This window comes from Camelus ferus, chromosome 2 (assembly GCF_009834535.1).
Source record: "Camelus ferus isolate YT-003-E chromosome 2, BCGSAC_Cfer_1.0, whole genome shotgun sequence".
NCBI lineage: Eukaryota > Metazoa > Chordata > Mammalia > Artiodactyla > Camelidae > Camelus > Camelus ferus.
The window spans coordinates 327,267-346,342 of NC_045697.1; the positions used below are offsets into that span (position 1 = coordinate 327,267).

At 56.9% G+C, this 19,076-nt stretch overlaps 2 protein-coding genes across 10 annotated transcripts in view; one reads left to right on the top strand and one right to left on the bottom strand.

Annotated features, from left to right (window-relative positions):
* The window catches only part of GAK (cyclin G associated kinase), a 49,513-nt gene extending 47,367 nt beyond the window's left edge, over nucleotides 1-2,146 (bottom strand). For 2 of the 3 annotated variants that reach the window (XM_032491780.1, XM_032491771.1), the window contains exon 1: nucleotides 1,882-2,146. In XM_032491780.1, the coding sequence (XP_032347671.1) occupies nucleotides 1,882-2,026 (145 nt within the window). In that variant the 5' untranslated portion in view covers nucleotides 2,027-2,146. The remainder of the gene's footprint in view (nucleotides 1-1,881) is intronic. The other variant, XM_032491786.1, reaches the window with a different exon arrangement.
* Nucleotides 2,147-2,201: 55 nt separating this feature from the next.
* Nucleotides 2,202-18,999, top strand: TMEM175 (transmembrane protein 175). Of its 7 annotated transcripts, none has more exons than XM_032492060.1 (13): nucleotides 2,202-2,310; nucleotides 2,597-2,682; nucleotides 8,477-8,637; nucleotides 8,831-8,869; nucleotides 10,532-10,629; nucleotides 11,936-12,038; nucleotides 12,185-12,220; nucleotides 12,843-12,926; nucleotides 13,217-13,381; nucleotides 16,359-16,484; nucleotides 16,635-16,713; nucleotides 16,890-17,025; nucleotides 18,180-18,999. In XM_032492060.1, exons 3-13 carry the CDS (start codon nucleotides 8,485-8,487, stop codon nucleotides 18,856-18,858), a joined length of 1,698 nt encoding a protein of 565 aa, XP_032347951.1. In that variant the 5' UTR covers nucleotides 2,202-2,310; nucleotides 2,597-2,682; nucleotides 8,477-8,484; the 3' UTR covers nucleotides 18,859-18,999. The 7 variants fall into 7 exon arrangements, with proteins under 7 accessions (XP_032347951.1, XP_032347963.1, XP_032347957.1 ...); XM_032492066.1 differs by having other exon boundaries at nucleotides 2,276-2,514; XM_014553387.2 differs by having other exon boundaries at nucleotides 2,276-2,682; nucleotides 11,987-12,038.
* The last annotated feature ends 77 nt before the right edge of the window (nucleotides 19,000-19,076 follow it).

A 19,076-nucleotide genomic window follows, 5' to 3' on the forward strand; every position in this document is an offset into this window, starting at 1 on the left:
GTGAAGCTGTCTGAAGACTTAACTGTCCCACAGAGAGGATACTCACTCATTCAGTGACAAACACATTCATGCATTTGACCGTACAACACTTCCCCAAGTCCCGGGGCAGTATCCCAGGACACACAGGAATGCACTATCTTTCTAAGTTCTGAAGAACTCTGACACACAGGTAGGTACCCAATGGTTTTGGGTTTGGGCCCTTGCTCATGCTTATACAAGCAGCTTGAATTCCCATTCTATGAGCTTTGGAGGCAGTGAACCACCGGTGAAGTTTAAGAGGAGGAAGTCCACAGCTCACAGCCGCACTGTGACTGTGGCTCCTGACCTGCCTAGACAGCCAGGGGAGCGCCCTCTGTGGCACAACCACAGCAGCTGCCCCGTTTCCTTGTTCTTCATTCTGGGTGTTAAGCCACGGGAACGAGCTTCCTTCTTTCCATGACCCGCTTCCCCTCCCACTCTCCTACCCCTGGCCTGCCCCTGCACCTGGCAGGGGTTCATTCTCACCCCTTGCACCTCAGCTGGGCCCCTGCAGTGAGCTGTCTTTTCAGAGCATGTGTCTTACTTTAGGTTCCACAAGGCAGAAACCATGTACTCTCCACTATAAATTTTCGGAAGAAACAAAATACTTGCCTGTTGTCTTCAGAATAAATGAACTGATCTGGGGAAACTCTCGCTCTAGTAGATATGCCAAAATACCACACTTCATAATGTTACTAGAGATACGGCACCACCACACCCCCATTCCCAAAAAAGCCTAAAATTTCCTCACCAAATCAACCCAAATCTCTTTGCTTCTGACCCTGGAGAAAAAATGTGTGATGATGCTAAGGCCAGAGTAGTGCCTCAGGCCTTCAGGAGATGGGCATCAAAACGGTCAGCTGGTTGAGCTCAAATGGCAGCAGGGGTGCCCGCCGTGACAGGGTGAGCCTACAGGTCTGAGAGCCACCAGAGACAGGCTTGGTCGTTCACTCTACCACTCTCTCGCCCCATCCTAACACAGGGGATACAGTTCTGTTTCAGCACCAGCCCCAAAGCCGTCTATATTTAGCTGGTGAGCACTACAGCTAGGGGAATCCGGCATACCCTTGTAAGCGCCACTGGACAACAAAGAAAAACCCAGAGGAGAAAACAGGACCGCGGCAACACTGGTGATAAATTCTAGTGCGAGGAAGGGAAGGGAGAGGGCGTTCAGGAAGCTAGAAACAGCAGCAGAAACACAGCCGACTAAAGATCTACCCGGAAATTCCTCCCCGACGGACCAGCCCAACCTGCAATGTTCAGTACAGATAACAGCTGTTAGCTCAGCTCTCCGTAAGTTCCATGGACTCACAGACAGACGTTCGAGGCAAGGGGAACGCTCGGATGGTAAGAGGGGAAAGCCTGGTTAAAGGACACTGCGCCGTCTGTCCAACACTCAAGGAGAGCAAAACTGCAATCACCCACGCCCAAGTTCCCGGCACCTGAGGAGAGCCAGCCCTACCTCTGTCCAGAGGTCCAGTCGCGTCCCGCTGCCCTACTACTGCCCTAGATGTGAGGGAAGGGCCGGGCTTATACCCACCCAGCCCCACTGCCCGCCCCCAGACTCCAGCCTGCAGCCCTGCAGCACCCTCCCGCCCCGCCACCGCCCGCACTGTGGCCCCGCACTCACGCCCCCAGCCTGCCCAACGTCCTTCCCACCGCCACAGCCTCTCCCCCAGGCGCGGTCGGCCCCACGCCTGCTGCTTCCACTCCCTTGCCACAGCCTGACCCCAGGCCTCCGACAAGGAAGTGCCCAGCCCTACACCGGCCTCACCCTCAGCAGCCACCTCCCGGCCGGCCGTGACCCTCGGCCCCGCGGCGACCCTCCCCGCGCCCGGCTCGTGCCCCCGGCCCCGGCCTCACCCTCGGCCAGGACGCGCCGCACCCGCAGCCGCAGCTCGCCCATCTCCACCGTCTGCCCCACGAAGTCAGTCTGGTCGCGGCCGGCAGCGCCACCCAGGGAGCCCGGGCCCGCCAGGAAGTCGAGCGCAGACTGCAGCAGCGACATGGCGGCGGCCGGCAGCGGGCGCCGGGCGGAGGGCTCGGGGTCCAGCGGCGTCCGGGTCCGCTGGGCAACCGCCGGCCGCGAGCCGCCCCAGCTTCCGCCCGACGGCGCGACGCAGGCGCGGGGCCGCGACGCCGCCCGGAAGAGCGTAGCGCCTCACTTCCGCCTCGCGGCGGCTGCGCGTGCGCAGAGCGCTGGTCGCGGTTCGCGCGTGCGCGGCGCGCCGGCCTCGAGACGGACTTCCGCCGTCGAGCTCGCGGGAGGTGTTTGCGGCGGCTCCCGCCCAGGTAGCCCGGCTCCCGGCCCGGCTCCCGGCCCGACTCCCAACCTTCCCCACGTGGCTGTTTCTGCGGAGACTGCTGCTCAGGGGCTCGCCGTACGGAGGGCGGCGTGTGCCAGGCCGCGCGGCGGAGGAGCGGGTCGGGGGACGTCCCCGAGCGATCGAACTCCCGCGACGCCGGGCAGCGGGGAGCTCCTCGCCCGTCGGTTTGGTGGGGTCCGCGGTGTCTGTTGGTTTTTTTTTTTTTTTAATGAGTTGGTTGTTAATAAAAGACTTACGCTTTAAATACCCAGTCCTGCAGCTTCCGTAGGAAAATCAGATCTGGCAACATTGGATCCAGAATCCCGAGTGTCACCAATCACCTAGAGCTGCCCCTCAGGTAAGACACGACCACTCGCCTGACCCACTTGGCTCACTTAAGTTACCTGGCTGCTTCCTGCAGGTACCTGTATGGAGTGTTCGTTCCCAAACTGAAAGAGGCAGCCGAAAGCCCCAGTCAGCGGCCTAACCCTCCTAGAATTTCAAGCTATTAAAAATCTCTTTCCAGACAGGTTAACACGTGTTATTCTTATAATAAAGTATCTTAGTCCATACAGTGCTTTCTAAGTGTCCAGTTTAGTGAGCCTAGCATACCTTGGAGAAGAAGGCACAGTACAGTTAATTCCCGCCCACCCTCCGCTTTGGGCGAGACACATGCTCAGCAGTGTCATTCCTCAGCCAGGTGGCCAGGGTCCACAAGTGTACGGCCAGAGTTCCACCGAAGTCATGCGGCCTTTCCACCAGCTTGCCTGTCTGGTCAATGGAATACAGAGACTGGGGCTCGGGAAGGAGAGAGACAGATGTTTGTTGGTCCCTAGCATATGGGTGGCAGTTGACTTGAAGGGAGCACCAGTGGCGACAACGAGGTTGGACTAAAAGAGGTTATAGTCTTCAGAGCGAAGAGTGGCCAGGGAAGCAGGAATAAGACCAAGGGAACGTTATGTCGTGGGGCCAAAGAGAGAAGATGTTTCTAGGAGAGAAAAGATAATTAAGCGTGTCAAATGCCATTTGAAAGTCAAATAGGAAAAGGAGTAAAAGATGTATGTTGGGTTTAGCAACAGTGAGACTTTTGATGACCTTGCTAAGAGTAATACTGTTTCATTGGCATGGTGGGCTGACCAGAAGTCGAAGGATATCGAAGGATACAGAAATGGAGATGTAGGTAACTCTGGGTGTTTGGCTGTGGAGGAGGAAGTGTGGGAGCTTGAGTGATGATGGTGCAGAGATGATTTAAGATGGGAGGTTCTGGAGCAGCCTAAAGCTGGTGGAAGGGAGCCAGTGAGAGAGGTTTGCTAGGGCAGAAGAGGCAGGTGTGAAGCGAGGTCCTCTGCAAGGTAGGAGGGAGTGACATGCAGCAATGTTCTCTTTGAACACAGGAAAACCACTCTTAAGTGTCACAGAAAGGAAGATGGGTTGCCGTTGCAGGTAACTTGTGTTTACTGGGATGAAAGCAAAGGGATTCTCTGATAACTTCTATTTTCACTGTGAATAAGGAAAAGAAAACATCTACTGAGAATGAGAAGGAAAGTAGGAGCTGAGGGTTGAGCAGTGTGGAAAGAAATCCAAAATAGCTGTTGCAGAAAACCTAGTGAATAACTCAGTGGAAAGTATGATACAGTCTGAGGGTTCATTTGAGTTTGAGGCTGTGAATTTATTCTCGCAGGACCTAGGGTCAGGTGGAGATTTCTAAACAGTGCGATTCCTTTGGAGCGAGAGTCTGTTCAGACTTGGTGTTTCATGCTTGTGGAGCACCTGTCTATACTGGCCCTGCCCTAGGTGCTCTGGTAACACTGTCCTAAGCCAGTAGAGTGCATGCTTAGCATGCATGAGGACATGGATTCAATCCCCACTACCTCCATAAAAAAATCAAAAACATACCTGTCTCCAGACCACACTTCCCTCCTGAGCTCTTAGACATTTAGTCTTAGACAGCACATCTCATATATACGTGTCTAAAACTGAATTTATAGTCTTCATCCCCAAACCTGTTCCCTCTGTAGTAGATTTCATAACAAAGACTATTACCAAAAATTAAAATCATTATATAATGTTGAAGGGGTAAATTCACAAAAGACATGACAATACTAAACAGTTCTGCACCTAATAATAAAGCTTTAAAATACATGAAGCAAAAGTAATAAACTAAAATAAAACTAAGCAAGGAGAGGTAGACACACCCACAGTTGAGGTGGACACTTCAATACGTCTTTCTCAACAAAAGATGAGCAAGTACCCCGACTCACCAGGGATGTGGTAGAGGTGAGTGACACCACTGACCAGCCTGACTGGGCACGTGTGGAATGCTCTGCACAGTGACAGTGGCACACACAGTGTCAAACACGTAAAGAACACTGACCAAGATGGGGCGCGCTCTGGGCACATGCCCTCTGACCACAGTGGAGTTAAGGTAGAAATCAACTGCAGATATATGGAAAATCACCCACGTGATCATCCATGTCAGCGTTTCCCAGCCTTGGCACCACTGACGTGGGCCAGGTAATTCCTTGCCAGGGTGGAGAGGTGTCCAGTGCACTGTAGGATGTTTGGCAGCTCCAAGGTACCAGGAACACACACCGCTTGTTGTAACCAGAGGGTCTCCAGGCATTGCACATGTCCCTTGAGGGGCAAAATTCTCGGTTCTCAGTTGAGAATCACTGCTCTAGATTTAAAAACAAGAAGAAAGAAAGGTTCCTAGAACTGGCAGGTGAGCTCAGTCAGGCTGCAGGGTACATGGTTAATACGTAAAAAATACATGCTATTTTTAAATAACTGGCAACAAATACTGGAAGTTGAAATTAAGGAAAAGACACCACTTAAAACAGCATCAAAAATATTAAATACTTGGGATAAATCTGAAAAAAAAAAAGATGTGCAAGACTTATAAACTGAAAAATGAAAAACTTTGAGAGAAACTAAAGACCTTAATAAGTGGAAAGATACACAGTATTCATTAACTTAGAAGATTCAGTGTTGGAAATCAAATTAATCAGTCAATGCCATTCCAGTTAAATTCCCAGCAGACTTTTTTTTGTAAAAATTGACACACTGTCGGGGCGAAGGCATATAGCTCAGTGGTAGAGCGTGTGCTTAGCATGGTCCTGGGCTCAATCCCCAGGACCTCAGTTAAAGAATAATAATAAAGCTAATTACGCCCCCCCCCAAAAAACCCAATAAATTTTAAAATAAAAATAAAAATCAACACTGGTTTTAAAATTCACTTGGAACTGCAAAGAAACTAGAATAAGTCTGAACAAGAACAAATTTGTATGCCTTTATTTTCTGACTTCTGTACTTACAAAGCTGCAGTAATCCAGGTGGTGTGACACCGGTATGAAGATGACAGAAGTAGATCAGTGGAACAGGATACCAAGCCCGGAAATTGGCCCCCAAGTAAACGTATGGTCAGTTGACTTTGAATAAGGAGTAAAGGTAATTGGAGAAAGGGTAGTCTTTTTAACAAATGATGTTTGAAACATTGGATATCCATGCGTTTAAAAAATGCTTATCCGTACTTTGCATCAAAATAGATCATAAATCTAAATGTGAAACCTAAAACTCTAAAACTTCTAGAAAACAGTCTGTGAGGGTTTTCACTACAGCAGCAGAGAGCAACCCATAAAAGAACAGAGAGCCAGGACTCGTCAGCACTGAGAGCTTCAAACTGCGTTGTGATGATGCGCTTCCTAGGTGGGTGGACACACTGTGGTGCTCTGTGACATGGGATCTTATTCAGTGATGAGAAGAGACGAGCTGCCAAGCCCCCGAAAGACGGGGACCTTAAAGTCACTTACTGAGCAAAAGAAGCCAGTCCAAAAACACTACCTATTGTTTGATTCCGGCTGCGTGACATCCTGGGAAAGGGAAGATGTGACAGGTGCCAGGGGCTTCAGGGGAGACAGGGGGGGCTGGGAGCACGGGATCATAGGGCTGTGGAAGTGTCCTGTGTGCCTCTAATGGCGAGGGCAAGTCGCCCACTTGTCAGAATCACCCATGGGACCAGAGCACGCAGTGTGGCCTGGCCGTCCGGTGTCCAGCTGTGCCACACCGTGGCAGGGAGCTGACGGTATGGGAACTAACTCTGTACTTTCCCTCAGGTTTCCTGCAGACCTGAAACTGCTCTAAAAGTAGTTACTGATTTAAAAAATATATATGTGTTTATTGTTGAGGAAATGAAAACACAGCCCAGAATGGGAGAAGATATCTGATAGTGGACTTGTGTACAGAATGTATAAAACACACACGTGAACAAGCTTGCATGGACACAACAAGGGAGGCCCACAGTCCCTGCGCCGTCCCCGCCGAGAGGTCCGGGCCCCTGAGTGAGCGCACAAGGCTCTGCGAGTGAGCCCCAGCCCAAGTCAGGTGCCCCTCGCAGGCTGCGCCCGGGCTCCAGCCCTCGTGCTGTGGTCACACCACGCTCTCTGTCACACACACGCACAGCCAGTTCCTCTTTGCCTTCAGTAATCCTCACAGCATTTGTCTGAGAATGAGAAGAGGTAGTTTGCATGAAGTATTCGAAACAGTGCTTGGCACTCAGTGAATATTTGATAAACGTCTCTCATGTTCTCGTCACTTTGTCATAAATATTTGCAGACGCCCCTTGTTCTGAGGGCTTCGCCAGACTCAGTCCACCCAGGGAAGCTCCGTGCTCCACGGTGCCCTGAGGCGTCTCTGGGACAGCGCTGACTTGCTGTGGGGGGCTGTCCAGGCCAAGTCTGCCGCTAACGCCCGGCGCAGGGCGTGGCGCTCTCCAGGGTCACAAGCCTTCATTACTGCCTCTGTGTTGTACAAGTTTTCAGCTTTTCCTCCTGTTGTCATCGGAACTTTTAAAAGTCTCCTGTCTCTTCTCTCATTAAAGAAAAATCATTTCTCAACTCCGCCCTCCTCTACTGTCAGTCCTGTTTTCTTCCTTCGTCACCACGAGTCTTAGGACTTGTGTGTGACGCAGGTTACGTGCAGCTGACATGTTTTTGAACATGTATTGTGCCAGGCCCTGGGATGTATTTGCCCATAGTAAAGTACACGTAACAAAATCTGCCGTCTTAACCCTCTAAGCGCACAGCTCAGGGGCATGAGTACTTTCACACCACTGTGCGGCCGTCGCCACCACCCGTCCCCAGAACTCTTCATCCTACAAAACTGAAACTCTGTTCCTGCTGAACAGTAACTCCCTCCTCCCCACCAGCCCCGCCAGCCGCCATTCTGCTTTCTGTCTGCAAGACTGACTCCTCTAGGGACCTCGTGTAAGTGGAATCACACAGCATTTATCCTTTTGTGGCTGGCTTATTCCACTCTGCATAGTGTCCTCGGGTTCATCCATCTTGTAACAGGATAATTTCTTTCCTTTTTAAGGGAGTTGAATAACATTCCGTTGTAGATGTATTTGCCACATTTTGTTTAGATGTTCACCCATAGATGGACACTTGGGTCATCCACCTTTTGGCTACTGAGACCCGGGCCACATTTTTAGTTAATTTTTGGATGTGATATAAGGTACTCTCCAAATTCAGTCTTTGGTATGTTGATATCCAGTTGTCCCAGCAACATTTGTTGAAAAGACAATTCTTTCCCCACCGAATGGTCTTGACACCCTTAACGCAAATCAGTTGACCACAAACGTAGCAGTTTACTTCTGGACTCTGATTTCTCCACTGGCCTGTCCGTCTGTCTTTATGCTGGTACCACACTGACTTGACTAGCATGGCTTTGCACTAAGTTCTGAAATCGGGAAGTGCGAGTCCTCACCTTCGTTTTCCGTTTTCAAGATTGTTTTGGCTACTCTTTAAATAGCCAAGGGTTCCTTAAATTTCCATATGAGTTTTAAGGTCAGCTTGTAAACTCCTACAGGGAAGGCAGTTGGAAGTTTGATAGGGACTGAGCTGAACCTGTAGCTCAGTCGTGACAATGCTAAGTTCTTTAATCCACGAGCAAGGGCTGTCTTTCCCCTTATTGGGGTCTTTAATCTCTTTAGTAACTTTTTGCACTTCTTTGTTAAACTTTGTTCCTAAGTATTTTGATGCTATTGTAAATGTAATTGTCGTCTTAAGCTTATTGTCAGATTTGTTATTGCTAGTTCAGAGATGTGTTGTTGAGTTTTGTATATTGTTCTTGCTCAGACCTGTGCTTCCTCCCAGGCCCCACCATGTCCAGGCCCCAGAGCCCAGAGCCGGCCCTGAATGTGCAGGGAGCCTCCTCCATAGGCCTGGGGGATGAGGACGCTGCCGACGGGACCCAGCACTCCCACCGCATGCTCAGCTTCAGTGATGCACTGTTGTCCATCATTGCCACTGTGATGGTCCGTGTGGGCCCCGCCCAGACCCCGGCCTGGGTCCCCACCGCCTCCTGAGCTCCCCAGGCCCCAGGCAGTCAAGAGGGTGGGAGGAGCAGCCCAGGGCTGGCTCAGGTCCCCGACACCATGGCATCCAAAAAGCAGTCAGTGCCCAGCCTGAGAGGTGTCCATCGGGTCATTTTGTGTCTTGTTCCCATAGATCCTGCCCGTGACCCACACGGACATCTCCCCGGAACAGGTACTTGGGGAGTCTGCAGCACCTGGCATGTGGGTGAGGGTCCAGAGGGCTCACAGTCCATGAGCTGGAGGTGGGGCTCTGTGCGGGCGCTCCTGGCTGGGACCAGGGGCCAGGCCGACTGACACTTCCCCCAGCGATGCTGGTCAGCCTAACCCTAGCCTGCAGACAAAGGTGTGCCCTCGGCTGAGCCCTGAGGAAGCTTGAGGAGGGAAGGGGTGCTGATGGCTGGTGTGGGACCTGTGCCACCCGGAGTCTCTGCCAGCCACTCCTGGAGTGTCACTCAGACTGGGTGCTCGGGGAGCAGAGGGGGGCCTGCCTGCCTGACCAGCGGGCCCAGTGGCCGGCAGCCTCAGGAGATGCTCCCACCTGGGCCTGCGTGATAAACGGACACTTGTGGTTTTGCCATGGAGGCAAGTGGCAAACCAGGTTTTTTAAAGCAGAGTTTCTATTTATAGACAACTTGGAGTATTTCCGTTTTATAAGTAAAATAGTGACTAAGGTAGCACCTTAGAAGCCTGACATGATTTTGGAAGTCCTCCAGAAGCCCCTGGGCATGCGTGTGCGAGTGTGGCTCCCTGGGCCTCCTACCCTGAGTGAGTGTCACCTCAAGGCACCTGGGTGCACAGCGCTGGGTCCCGTGTGCATGGCTCTGGTCCGACCAGCACATTCAGCCTGGAGGCCGCTGGGGTTCATCGGAGTGGTGTGGGGTTTGGCCTTTGCACCTGTGGGAAGGTGACGACGCTGCTTCTCGTGTGCTTGGGATGTGAACTGAATGGAAATGCAGGTCGAGCCAGATGTTGGCAGCCGGCCCCCAGCATAATAAGTAAAGGGCCCTGTGCAGCTCCCTCTGCTCCAGGGCCCCCCGAAGGGGCCTGGTGCTGAGTGCTGGCCGAGCTCAGGAAAGCCGTGTCCCCCCAGGGGCCGTGGCACTCACCTGGCTGCGCTGGAACCTTCTGGGGACCTTGGTGCCACCAGTTTCAGAATGGGGTTGTGGGTGTGTGCTTGTGAGATGCCAGGAGGTGACACGGGGACGTACATGAGGCTAGATCTCCTCGCTTCTCTACGGTCAGGGTCATGTTCTTGGAGGTCATGAGTTCTGCTGAGAAGTCATCCCTCTCTCTGCTGACTAGTTCTAGAGAGCTCTGAACAGAAGGGCTCGCACAGCGGTTGGGTGCCTCCTTCAGAGAAGGTGTTGCCAGGACATGACAGGAGAGTCCTCAAGGCCACAGGACCCACCCAGTGAGGCAAGGAGTGGCTGCTCATGTGGGTGCAGAGAACCAGCAAGAATGGGAAAGGCACCAGCGCCGCACTTGGAGGTCTCGCTGAGGAAGCCCAGCCTACCGCCCCACCCAGCGCCCTGCACCAGGCAACACTTCTCCTGAAGGACTGTTACCTGGCAACGCTGTGGCTCCCGTGGCAGCACGGGCCTTGCTGCCACAGGACCCTGCCATGGTCCTGGAGCGGCTCGAAGGAACCTCTCTGCCCGGGAGCTGGCATTCTGGGGGATCCGCCCAGGACCCTGGAATGTGCATCTGTGAGCGGGGCCTGGACAGAGGCCGAGCCTCTCAGCGCTTCTCCCGCCCTGGGGTCTCAGTGCCCTGTGGCGGGGCTGCTGGGTGCATGCAGTGAAGCTGTCTCTGACGTGATGCTCTTCTGTTCCAGGAGTTTGACAAGAGCATACAGAAGCTTCTAGCAACCAGAATTGCCGTCTACCTGATGACATTCCTCATCGTGACCGTGGCCTGGGCAGCACACACGCGGTATGGGGCTGGGCCAGGGCCTCTCCCCAGGCTGACGCCCACATTTTTGGCGGCTCGGCATGTGTGCCCAGTATGGCCTGGGCCTGCTGAGGGCCGGGGGCAGCACGTGTGCCCTGGGCCCTGAGCCACCCGCTCTCGGGGTGGGCCGTGGCTGAGCACCCAGGAGGGGGTGTTAGTGGGCCTCTCCCCCTCACTGCAGGTTCCTGCTCAGGCCTCTGCGTTCCCATCTGCTCACAACCGTGATGGGGCTTCCCACCCCAGGCCCAGAACGTGAAGGGCGGTGGCGTGTGAACACAGGCCCACGCTGCCCATGTCTGGGCCGGGCACGGCGCTGCCGCCTGCCTGAGCCACTGTGCAACCTCGCGTGTGCAGGCCCCTCCATCCTGGTCCAGACTCTGGGGAGGAGAGTGGAGGCCTCAGGACACAGGAGTCGGGCCTGAGCTTCCTCTTTAGGGGGAAGAGGTTCCTTAGGACCCAGGGGACGTCTGAGCCCCAGGCCAGGGCAGGGAGAACCCCAGGGATGGGCTCTGGGTGGGAGGGGAGGTGATGTTCTCTGACTGGGGGTGCTGGGGGTGCCGGAAGCCCAGGAGCCCGTGAGGCACTGGCGTGTGCCTTAGAAGTGTCTCTTAACATTTTATGTCATGTACTTGCTTTCGGCAAAGTGATTTTCTGGCGGGAACAAGTGATCCTCTAAAGGCTTTGAGGGGCCTTTTCTCTTCTGCCTCCCGTGTTCACGGACAGCAAGGAGGCCCAGGGGCTGGCGAAAGCCAGGTGGGCCACAGCTGCCCTGTCTAGTCCTGCCGGTGGCCGTACAGGCTGCTGGCACAGTGGACCCCCCGTCAGCCCAGTAGCGTGGACAGGGCCACAGGTGCCTCACGTGGGGGCACGCTCAGCAGAGGCCACACCCTAGAGCTTGAGGCCTGGCTTCCAGGAGTGGCACAGGTCCACCCTGGGGCCTTGTCGCCCAGGGCTCAGTGGGTCGCCAGTGGGGACAGGGCCCCTTCCTCTGACTTAGAGAAGCGCCCAGCCCCAGAGCCAGCCCTGAGTACCAGCCCCGAGAGGCCCTGGAGGCCCCTGGCTGGGTGCAGACCTCCTAGGTCGTGGACCGAGGCCCGCTGAGCGCAGCCCAGGAGAAGGCCCCGTGCTCAGGGGGACACGGACGGCTTTCAGAAGGGATGTTAGTTTCCGGCCCTGAGTTGACTCTTGGTGACTCTGCCTGTCCCCTGGCTCCTTTTCGGTCTCTGGTCACGTCTTCCCGCCTCCATGGACCACCGTTTCGTCTCGGGAGCATGTTTGGTGCCGGTAGGACCACGTTTATTGATGGTGTGACTTTCCCCGTCTCCCTCCCATTGTTCAGATTGTTCCAGGTTGTTGGGAAAATCGACGACACGCTTGCCCTCCTCAACCTGGTGAGCTTCTCCCTTCACTGTGGTGGGGGGGGGGTGCTGCCTGCTCAGCCCCCTGATGCCTCTGGGTGGCAGGGCCTGGGACCCATCTGCTGGCCGGCCACCTGGAGTGGCCTGCCCTCCCTGACCCCTCCCCTCCTCCTCCCCAGGCCTGCATGATGACCATCACCTTCCTGCCATTCACAGTGAGTCACAGGGATCACCCCTGGTGTCCCTGGCGCCCTGCAGAGCACCACCCTGGGTCCAGCCTGTCCTCCACTGGGCAAGAGGCCCCAGACCTAAGATGTTTCCTCCTCAGAAGCTCTCAGACCACTGGGTGGTCCAGGGTGTGGACCACAGGGTTGCAGGGAAGGGTCTGGGGGAAGAGGTGTAACTGGGGTGTCCAGGCTCGATGGAGAGGGGAGGCCTCCAGGGCCCAAGGAGGGGTGTTCCCTCTGTGCTCCCTGGCCCTCCTAGCTCCCACCAGCCCCCCGAAGCCCATGGCCTCCCGGCCAACCTTGGCTTGTCCCCAGAGTGTGACCCCCACCGCCTCCTCAGCCAGCAGCTCCCTCTGAATTCTGAAGGAGGACGGTGCTCTGAGTTCAGTGCATCACAGAACTGAGGTCGGGGATTGTCCACGAATCTGATGACGTTTCAGCTCTAAATGCTTGAAGCCCTCGGACTCGCTCTTGGGGAAGGCACACCTCCAGGGCTCTTGCTGCCCTAACTCGAGGCAGCTTCGTCGCTGCCCAGGCACAGCCCAGCTGACGCACAGAAGGCTCCGGGGCCTGGGCCTGAGACCCTGACCCGAGGCCTTTGTCACTGCAGTTCTCCCTGATGGTGACCTTCCCCGACGTGCCACTGGGCATCTTCCTGTTCTGCATGTGTGTGATCGCCATCGGGGCTGTGCAGGTAGGACATGTCCTTGTCCGCTCAGGGCCTGGGCCCCTGTGCTGATGAGCACAGTGAGATGGGGCCGCCGCCACTTTGGGGTGCTCTGGAGGGGAGCAGGGCTCTCTGAGACCCCCACACGGTCCTGGGAGCAGAGCAAGGGCTCCTGTCCCCCCTGCACCCCCAGAATATCCTGCAGAGCCTCACAGCAGAACCCTGCATCCCTGAGGGTCCCCGCTTGTATGTGTGGGAGGAAGGTGGGCACTGGCCAGAGGCCTCTGCTCCAGCCCTGCGGCCCATCTCTCCTGCAGGCACTGATCATGGGGTATGCGTTTCACTTCCCCCACCTCCTGAACCCCCAGATCCAGCGCTCCGCCCACCGGGCGCTCTACAAGCGGCACATCCTGCGCATCATCTTCCACGGCCCTGCGCTGTGCTTCGTGGCAGCCGGCTTCTCCCTGTTTTTCTACCCTGCGGTGAGTAGGGGCAGCAGAGTGGGTGAGGAGGCCACCCCAGGATGGGGAGGGAGGCTGCGCAGAGGAGGGAGGCACTGAGCTGCGCCAGGGCCCCTGGTGCCCTGGAAGCTGGGGCGGGGGCAGCCCTGAGCAAGGCTCACACCCACTCCCCACAAGGGGTTCAAGGGGGGGACAAGGGGGATGGGACGCAGGGGGCTGTGCCTGCCTTCTCTGTTGAGGGGGCAGGGTTAGAGAGAGAGAAATTCCAGAGCCGGAAAGATGGAGGGAGTGGAGAAGAGGGAGGTGAGTGGTGAGTGGAGCCCAGCCCGGGCACAACTTGCCCGAGTGCAAGAAGAGATGGCCGTGCAGACGTGTCTGGCTCTGTCCCCGGCTCCACTGAGTGCGCACAGTTCTGCGTAAGGGAACGAGATGCCTTAGCAACATCCTAGCCAAGCCGCAGGGGTCAAGGCTGGCTGAGACCCCCCCTCTTGGCCAGCAGCTAATTTAAGGGGAACATTGTTCTAGTGACGCTTCCGTCATCCAGGAGCCAAGGTGAGTTCTGACAAGCCGCTGTCTCAGAGCTGCCTAGAAGCTTTAGGCACAGCTCCTGGCTCTACTTGAGCGCCAGAGAAGTAAAGTGAACGTTTAAACCTAAAGCGTCCAAAGAATTGTGGAAAAAATGAATGGTTCACGTTATTTTAAATCTCTAGTAAGTGTTTCCAGAGAATTCCAAGTTTAACACAAATAGGCTGGCAAGGGCTGCAGGGTTGTTCCCTGAAGGATGGGGCTGGGCACTGGGGTCCATGGCACGCCCAGTCAGGCCAGGGGCAGGCAGAGGGGAAGGTGGACACCCCAGGTTGGGGCAGACCTAGGGCCTCTGCCTGCTTTCCTCAGACTTGAACGTGATTGCTGTGCGAGAGGAGGGCCCAGCTCCCGCTGGTGGGAGGCGTGCTGCAGGGGCCCTCAGGGTCAGGCAGGGTGTCCTTGGCTGTGGCTTCAGCAGAGCAGCTCCCTGTGGACAGAGCAGGGCCGGCCAGGGCCAGCAGGGAGGGATGGAAGGATGGGGTTATGGGACAGCAGGTCTGAGGCCGCATCTGCATCCTGGTTTCAGTGGGACACCCCTCCTGTCTGTGGATAGGGTCAGGGTTAGGGTGAGGAGGATGGGGGGACAGCTGGGGTGTGGCACATGGGGCCTGGCAAGGAGAGGCGAGCAGAGTGGAGGACACGGGGGTCTGTGCGCAGTAACAGGGCCCAGACGCTGGGCAGGGAAGGAAGGGATGGGTGGGCCACAGGGGCCAGGCTGGCAGTGCACAGCGTGCTATGGGGGATGGTGACCAGGCCCTGGCGGGACGGTGGCAGCCGGGGAGGAACACCTGGGCCGACACACTGGGAAAGGGGAGGGTCCTCGGTGGGGCTAGGGAGCCTGGGTGGTCAGCGCATGCGGCAGCCTCAGAGAGAGCAGTCATCTCTCTGTGCGGCGTTCTTCCCATCTTCCTCTTTGTCCCCCTTCCCTGGCCTCTTTGCCTGGGCCCCTGCCCGTCATCACCTGTGACATAGCTTGTCACAGCCTCCCCGCCCCCAGGCCCACCTACCGCAGCCTCCCTGCCAAGCCATGGCCACCCTCCCAGGCGTCCTCGCCACCCTTCCCCATTCGGGACACTGCTGGACCCACCCTCCAGGTCCAGCCACTGCTCACTGCCCTGACTCAGGTCGTTCTGACCTCCCTCTGGACCACCTTCCTCTGCTGGTGACACTCGGGTCCCAGGGCCTCTGCCCTGAGCCCCTCATGCCGGTACTGGCGCCTGCTCCCCCTGGACTCGCATCCCTCCAGACCAGGGCAGGGTCCCCCAACCTCCACTGCACTCGGGTTCCCTGTTGTGTGTTGTTTCCTCCTGTCCCGCAGCACCTCCCACCCCATCCCCTCCTGCCTTCTCCCAGAGCCCCTGCTCTTACCTGCCTCACACCTGGGATCCGCCGCCACCCCGTGTGTGTCTGCCGAGTGACGTGTGTGACTTGTCACATGGAAACTGGGTGATAAGCAGGCCTGTGAGGCCACCCTGCCCTGTCTGTTTACAAAGTGCCCCTTGTTTCCCTGAGTCCTCTGGCCACGCCAGGTGACGTGGACACACAGCCAGGAAGGACGGGCGGGAGCCCTTCCCTGAGGGCGGGGCACAGGGTGGGGCGGTGGGACCACCTCGGATTAGAAACACTCCTGGCCCACCATGCTCCCCTGTTCAAATAATTGGGTTTATGCATCACATGGAATTGACCGCTGTGGCCGTTTTGAAGTGCACAGCTCAGCAGCATTAATTTCAGGCACATCGCTGTGCGCCCATCACCCCTGTCTGGTCTTAGAACTTTCATCACCCCAAACTGAAACCCTATACCCATTAGCGGTCACTCCTGACTCCTCCTCCCCTCAGTCCCAGGAAACCACGAATCTACTTTCTGTCTATACAGACTTGCTTGTTCTGGGTATTTCACATAAACAGAATCACAAAATACGAGGCTTGTGTGTGTGGCCTCTTTCACGCAGCGTGTGTTCAAGGATCACCCCTGCTGTCGCAGTGTCGGGACTCCCCCCCCCATCAGCCACTGGTGGACGGGCCACATCCTGCGTCCACGGTGCTTGCATCTCAGCTGCTGTGAATAGTGACGCGTGAACGTGGGTGTGCAAATGTCTTTTCGAGACCCTGCTTTCAGTTCTTTGGGGTTTATACCCAGAAGTGGAATTGCTGGTAATTATCTGTTTTAATTTTTTGAGGACCCTCTGTTCTGTTTTCCACAGCAGCAGAGCCATCTTACATCCCACCAACAGTGTGCGAGGGCTCCAGCCTCCCTGTCCTCGCCGCCGCCTGTCCCTGGGCGTGCGGTGCTCTCTCGTGGTTTGGATTCGCGTCTCCCCGAGGACTGGTGGTGCTGAGCACCTGTCCCTGTGTGTGGGGGCTGCGTCTCTCTTCAGAGAAATGTCAGTTCAAGTCCTTTGCCCATTTTTCAGTTGGTTACTTGTCTTTCTGACGTGGAGCTGGAGGAGCTCCCACACGTGCTGGACACGAGGTTCTTCTCTGACAGGAGGTTTGCGCATGCTCCCAGCCTCCTGGTAACACTCCCTGATGCACAGCAGGTTTGCATCTCGATGGGGAACGAGCTGCCGGTCTTGCTTCTGTTGCTTGTGCTGCCCTCCCTCTGGAGCGGATGGCTCCAGGGTGGGATTCCTGGGCCCGGCCCTCGGTGGAGGTGCCAAGCCCCACTGACGCACCCGTGTCTCCTGCAGTCGTACCTGCTGATGGCGACAGTCATCTTCCTCCCCTACGTCAGCAAGGCCGCCAGCTGGTGCCGAGGCAGGCTTGTGGGTAGGTGCCTGGGCAGGCTAGAGTGGGGGCCTCGGAGCACCCTTGCCAGCCGGGCGTCCCTGCAGGGTCCCCTCCCCTGGCCTGCATGCTCCGGCCCCTCAGGCAAGAGGGCAGCGACCCCCAGCTGGCCCCGAGGCCCTGAGGGCTTGGCCGCTCCTCCCCCTGCACTCCCGCAGGCCCCAGGGAGCCCCCAGCTCACAGCCTGGAGTTCTTCACCTTCGACCTGCATGGGCCTCTCAGCAAGGAGCGGGTGGAGGCCTTCAGCGACGGGGTCTACGCCATCGTGGCCACGCTGCTCATCCTGGACATTTGGTGAGGACCTGCCCAGGCTCCAACCCCAGAGGCCCTGAGGTCTCCCTGCCCCCCTCCCCAGAGGGAGCCCCACCCTGAGGACCCACCTGACTGAGTGGGTGGCTTCCCAGCTCCCTATGTCGGTCCCCAAGTTCCACTGAGTTCCTGCCCCCACCCTTCACTGCAGCTCTTCTGCTCCACCTGGCCTGTCCTCCAGTCAGTCTGAGCTCCAGCCTGAGTTACTGGCCTTTTATTTCTAAGTGTTCTACCTGCTGCTTTTCCAGCTTTCCGTCCTTTTTTGTAGTGTTTTACTCCTCGGTCAGGTTCCAGTTTGTTCTTACTTTGTCAGTGTTGAAACACCCTGATTTTCTGTTCTGCTTCTGACAGTCTGCAGTCACGATGCTCCCAGTTTTCTCTTGGCAGAGTTTTCTTACTGTCATTTGTGAATTTTTAAGAAGTCGGGAGCAAATGCTTATTGGTACCAGTCTCCGAGGCCTAGACCTGTGGTTCTGGAATGAGCTGGCTTTGCCTCTGCTCTGCAGCCAGAGCCATTCTGCAGGTCCCCCCAGCGGGGGCAGCACGGAGTGGCTGTGGGGCCCAGGGGCCCAGGTGCAGACCCCCAGGAAACCCCCCGTCTCTGTCCGCTGCTTTTGTGAGGACAGAGGTGGCCCAGGCTGCTTCAGCCCTTCCACAGCACCCACCACCTCCATGCGGGGAGAAGCCTGGGCCCAGCGTGCCTTCACATTGGTCCTTACAGTGAAGTTCGGCCCAGGAATCAGAACCTCAGAGGCAAACCCCCTCAGATCTGCAGGACCACTGTGGACTGCAGGAAGCTGCAGGAGGGTGGACAGACCTCACAAGCCCCCACCCACGTGGGCCAGAGGGGCCAAGGGCTCAGGGCCCAGGCTGCTCACCAGCCCCAGGGGCCAGCAGGCAGGGCTGCCAGTCAGCAGAGAAACCCAAGATGCAGTTAAATTTGAGCTTGTGAGCACTGAATTGTTTAGTATCCTGCCTGCAGTGAGCACAGATCAAGGAAAACTCAGTGCACGTCATTCATCTGAAGTTGGGGGGGAGGGCAGGATGCAGCCCCTCAGGCCTGGGACAGGGTGGGCCAGCAGCCCTGAGCCGACGCCCTCAGTACGGCTGCTGCAAATGCCACGTGTCTCACTCCTCAGCGAAGACAACGTCCCAGACCCCAAGGACGTGCGGGAGAAGTTCAGCGGCAGCCTGGTGGCAGCACTGAGCGAGTCGGGGCCACACTTCCTGGCCTACTTCGGCTCCTTCGCCACGGTCGGCCTGCTCTGGTTTGCCCACCACTCGCTCTTCCTGCACGTCCGCAAGGCCACGCAGCCCATGGGGCTGCTCAACACACTCTCGCTGGCCTTCGTGGGCGGCCTGCCCCTGGCCTACCAGCAGACCTCGGCCTTCGCGCGGCAGCCCCACGACGAGCTGGAGAGGGTGCGCGTCAGCTGCGCCATCATCTTCTTCGCCAGCATCTTCCAGTTTGCCATCTGGACCACGGCGCTGCTGCAGGAGGGGGAGACGCTGCAGCCCTCCGCGCGCTTTGGCGGCCAGGAGCACGCCTTCATGTTTGCCAAGCTCGCGCTGTACCCCTGTGCCAGCCTGCTGGCCTTTGCCTCCACCTGCATCCTGACCAGGTTCAGCACGGCCATCTTCCACCTCATGCAGATCGCTGTGCCCTTCGCCTTTCTGCTGCTGCGGCTCCTCGTGCGCCTGGCACTGGCCATCCTGCGGGCCCTGCCGCGCCTTGCCCTGCGGCCGGCACCCACCCGGCCAGCGCCCGGGGGCCCCAGGGACGACACGTGCTCCCCACTCCTCCCTGCTCCCTGCTAGTGCCACCGGCACCCCCAACCCCAGCCTGAGGTCGGCGCATGCGCGGGGCCAGCTTGAGTCTTTTCCTTGTGAGACTCCTGCGCGGCATGAGTCCGCGGGTTGTCATCTGCTTGCGCAGTTAAGAGTCTCATGGGAGCTTCACTTGTGTTGCCGCATCCTTCTGTCCGCCCAGGTCTACTTTTCTGCCTCTGCCTCCGTCAAGCAAAGATGGGCTGCGG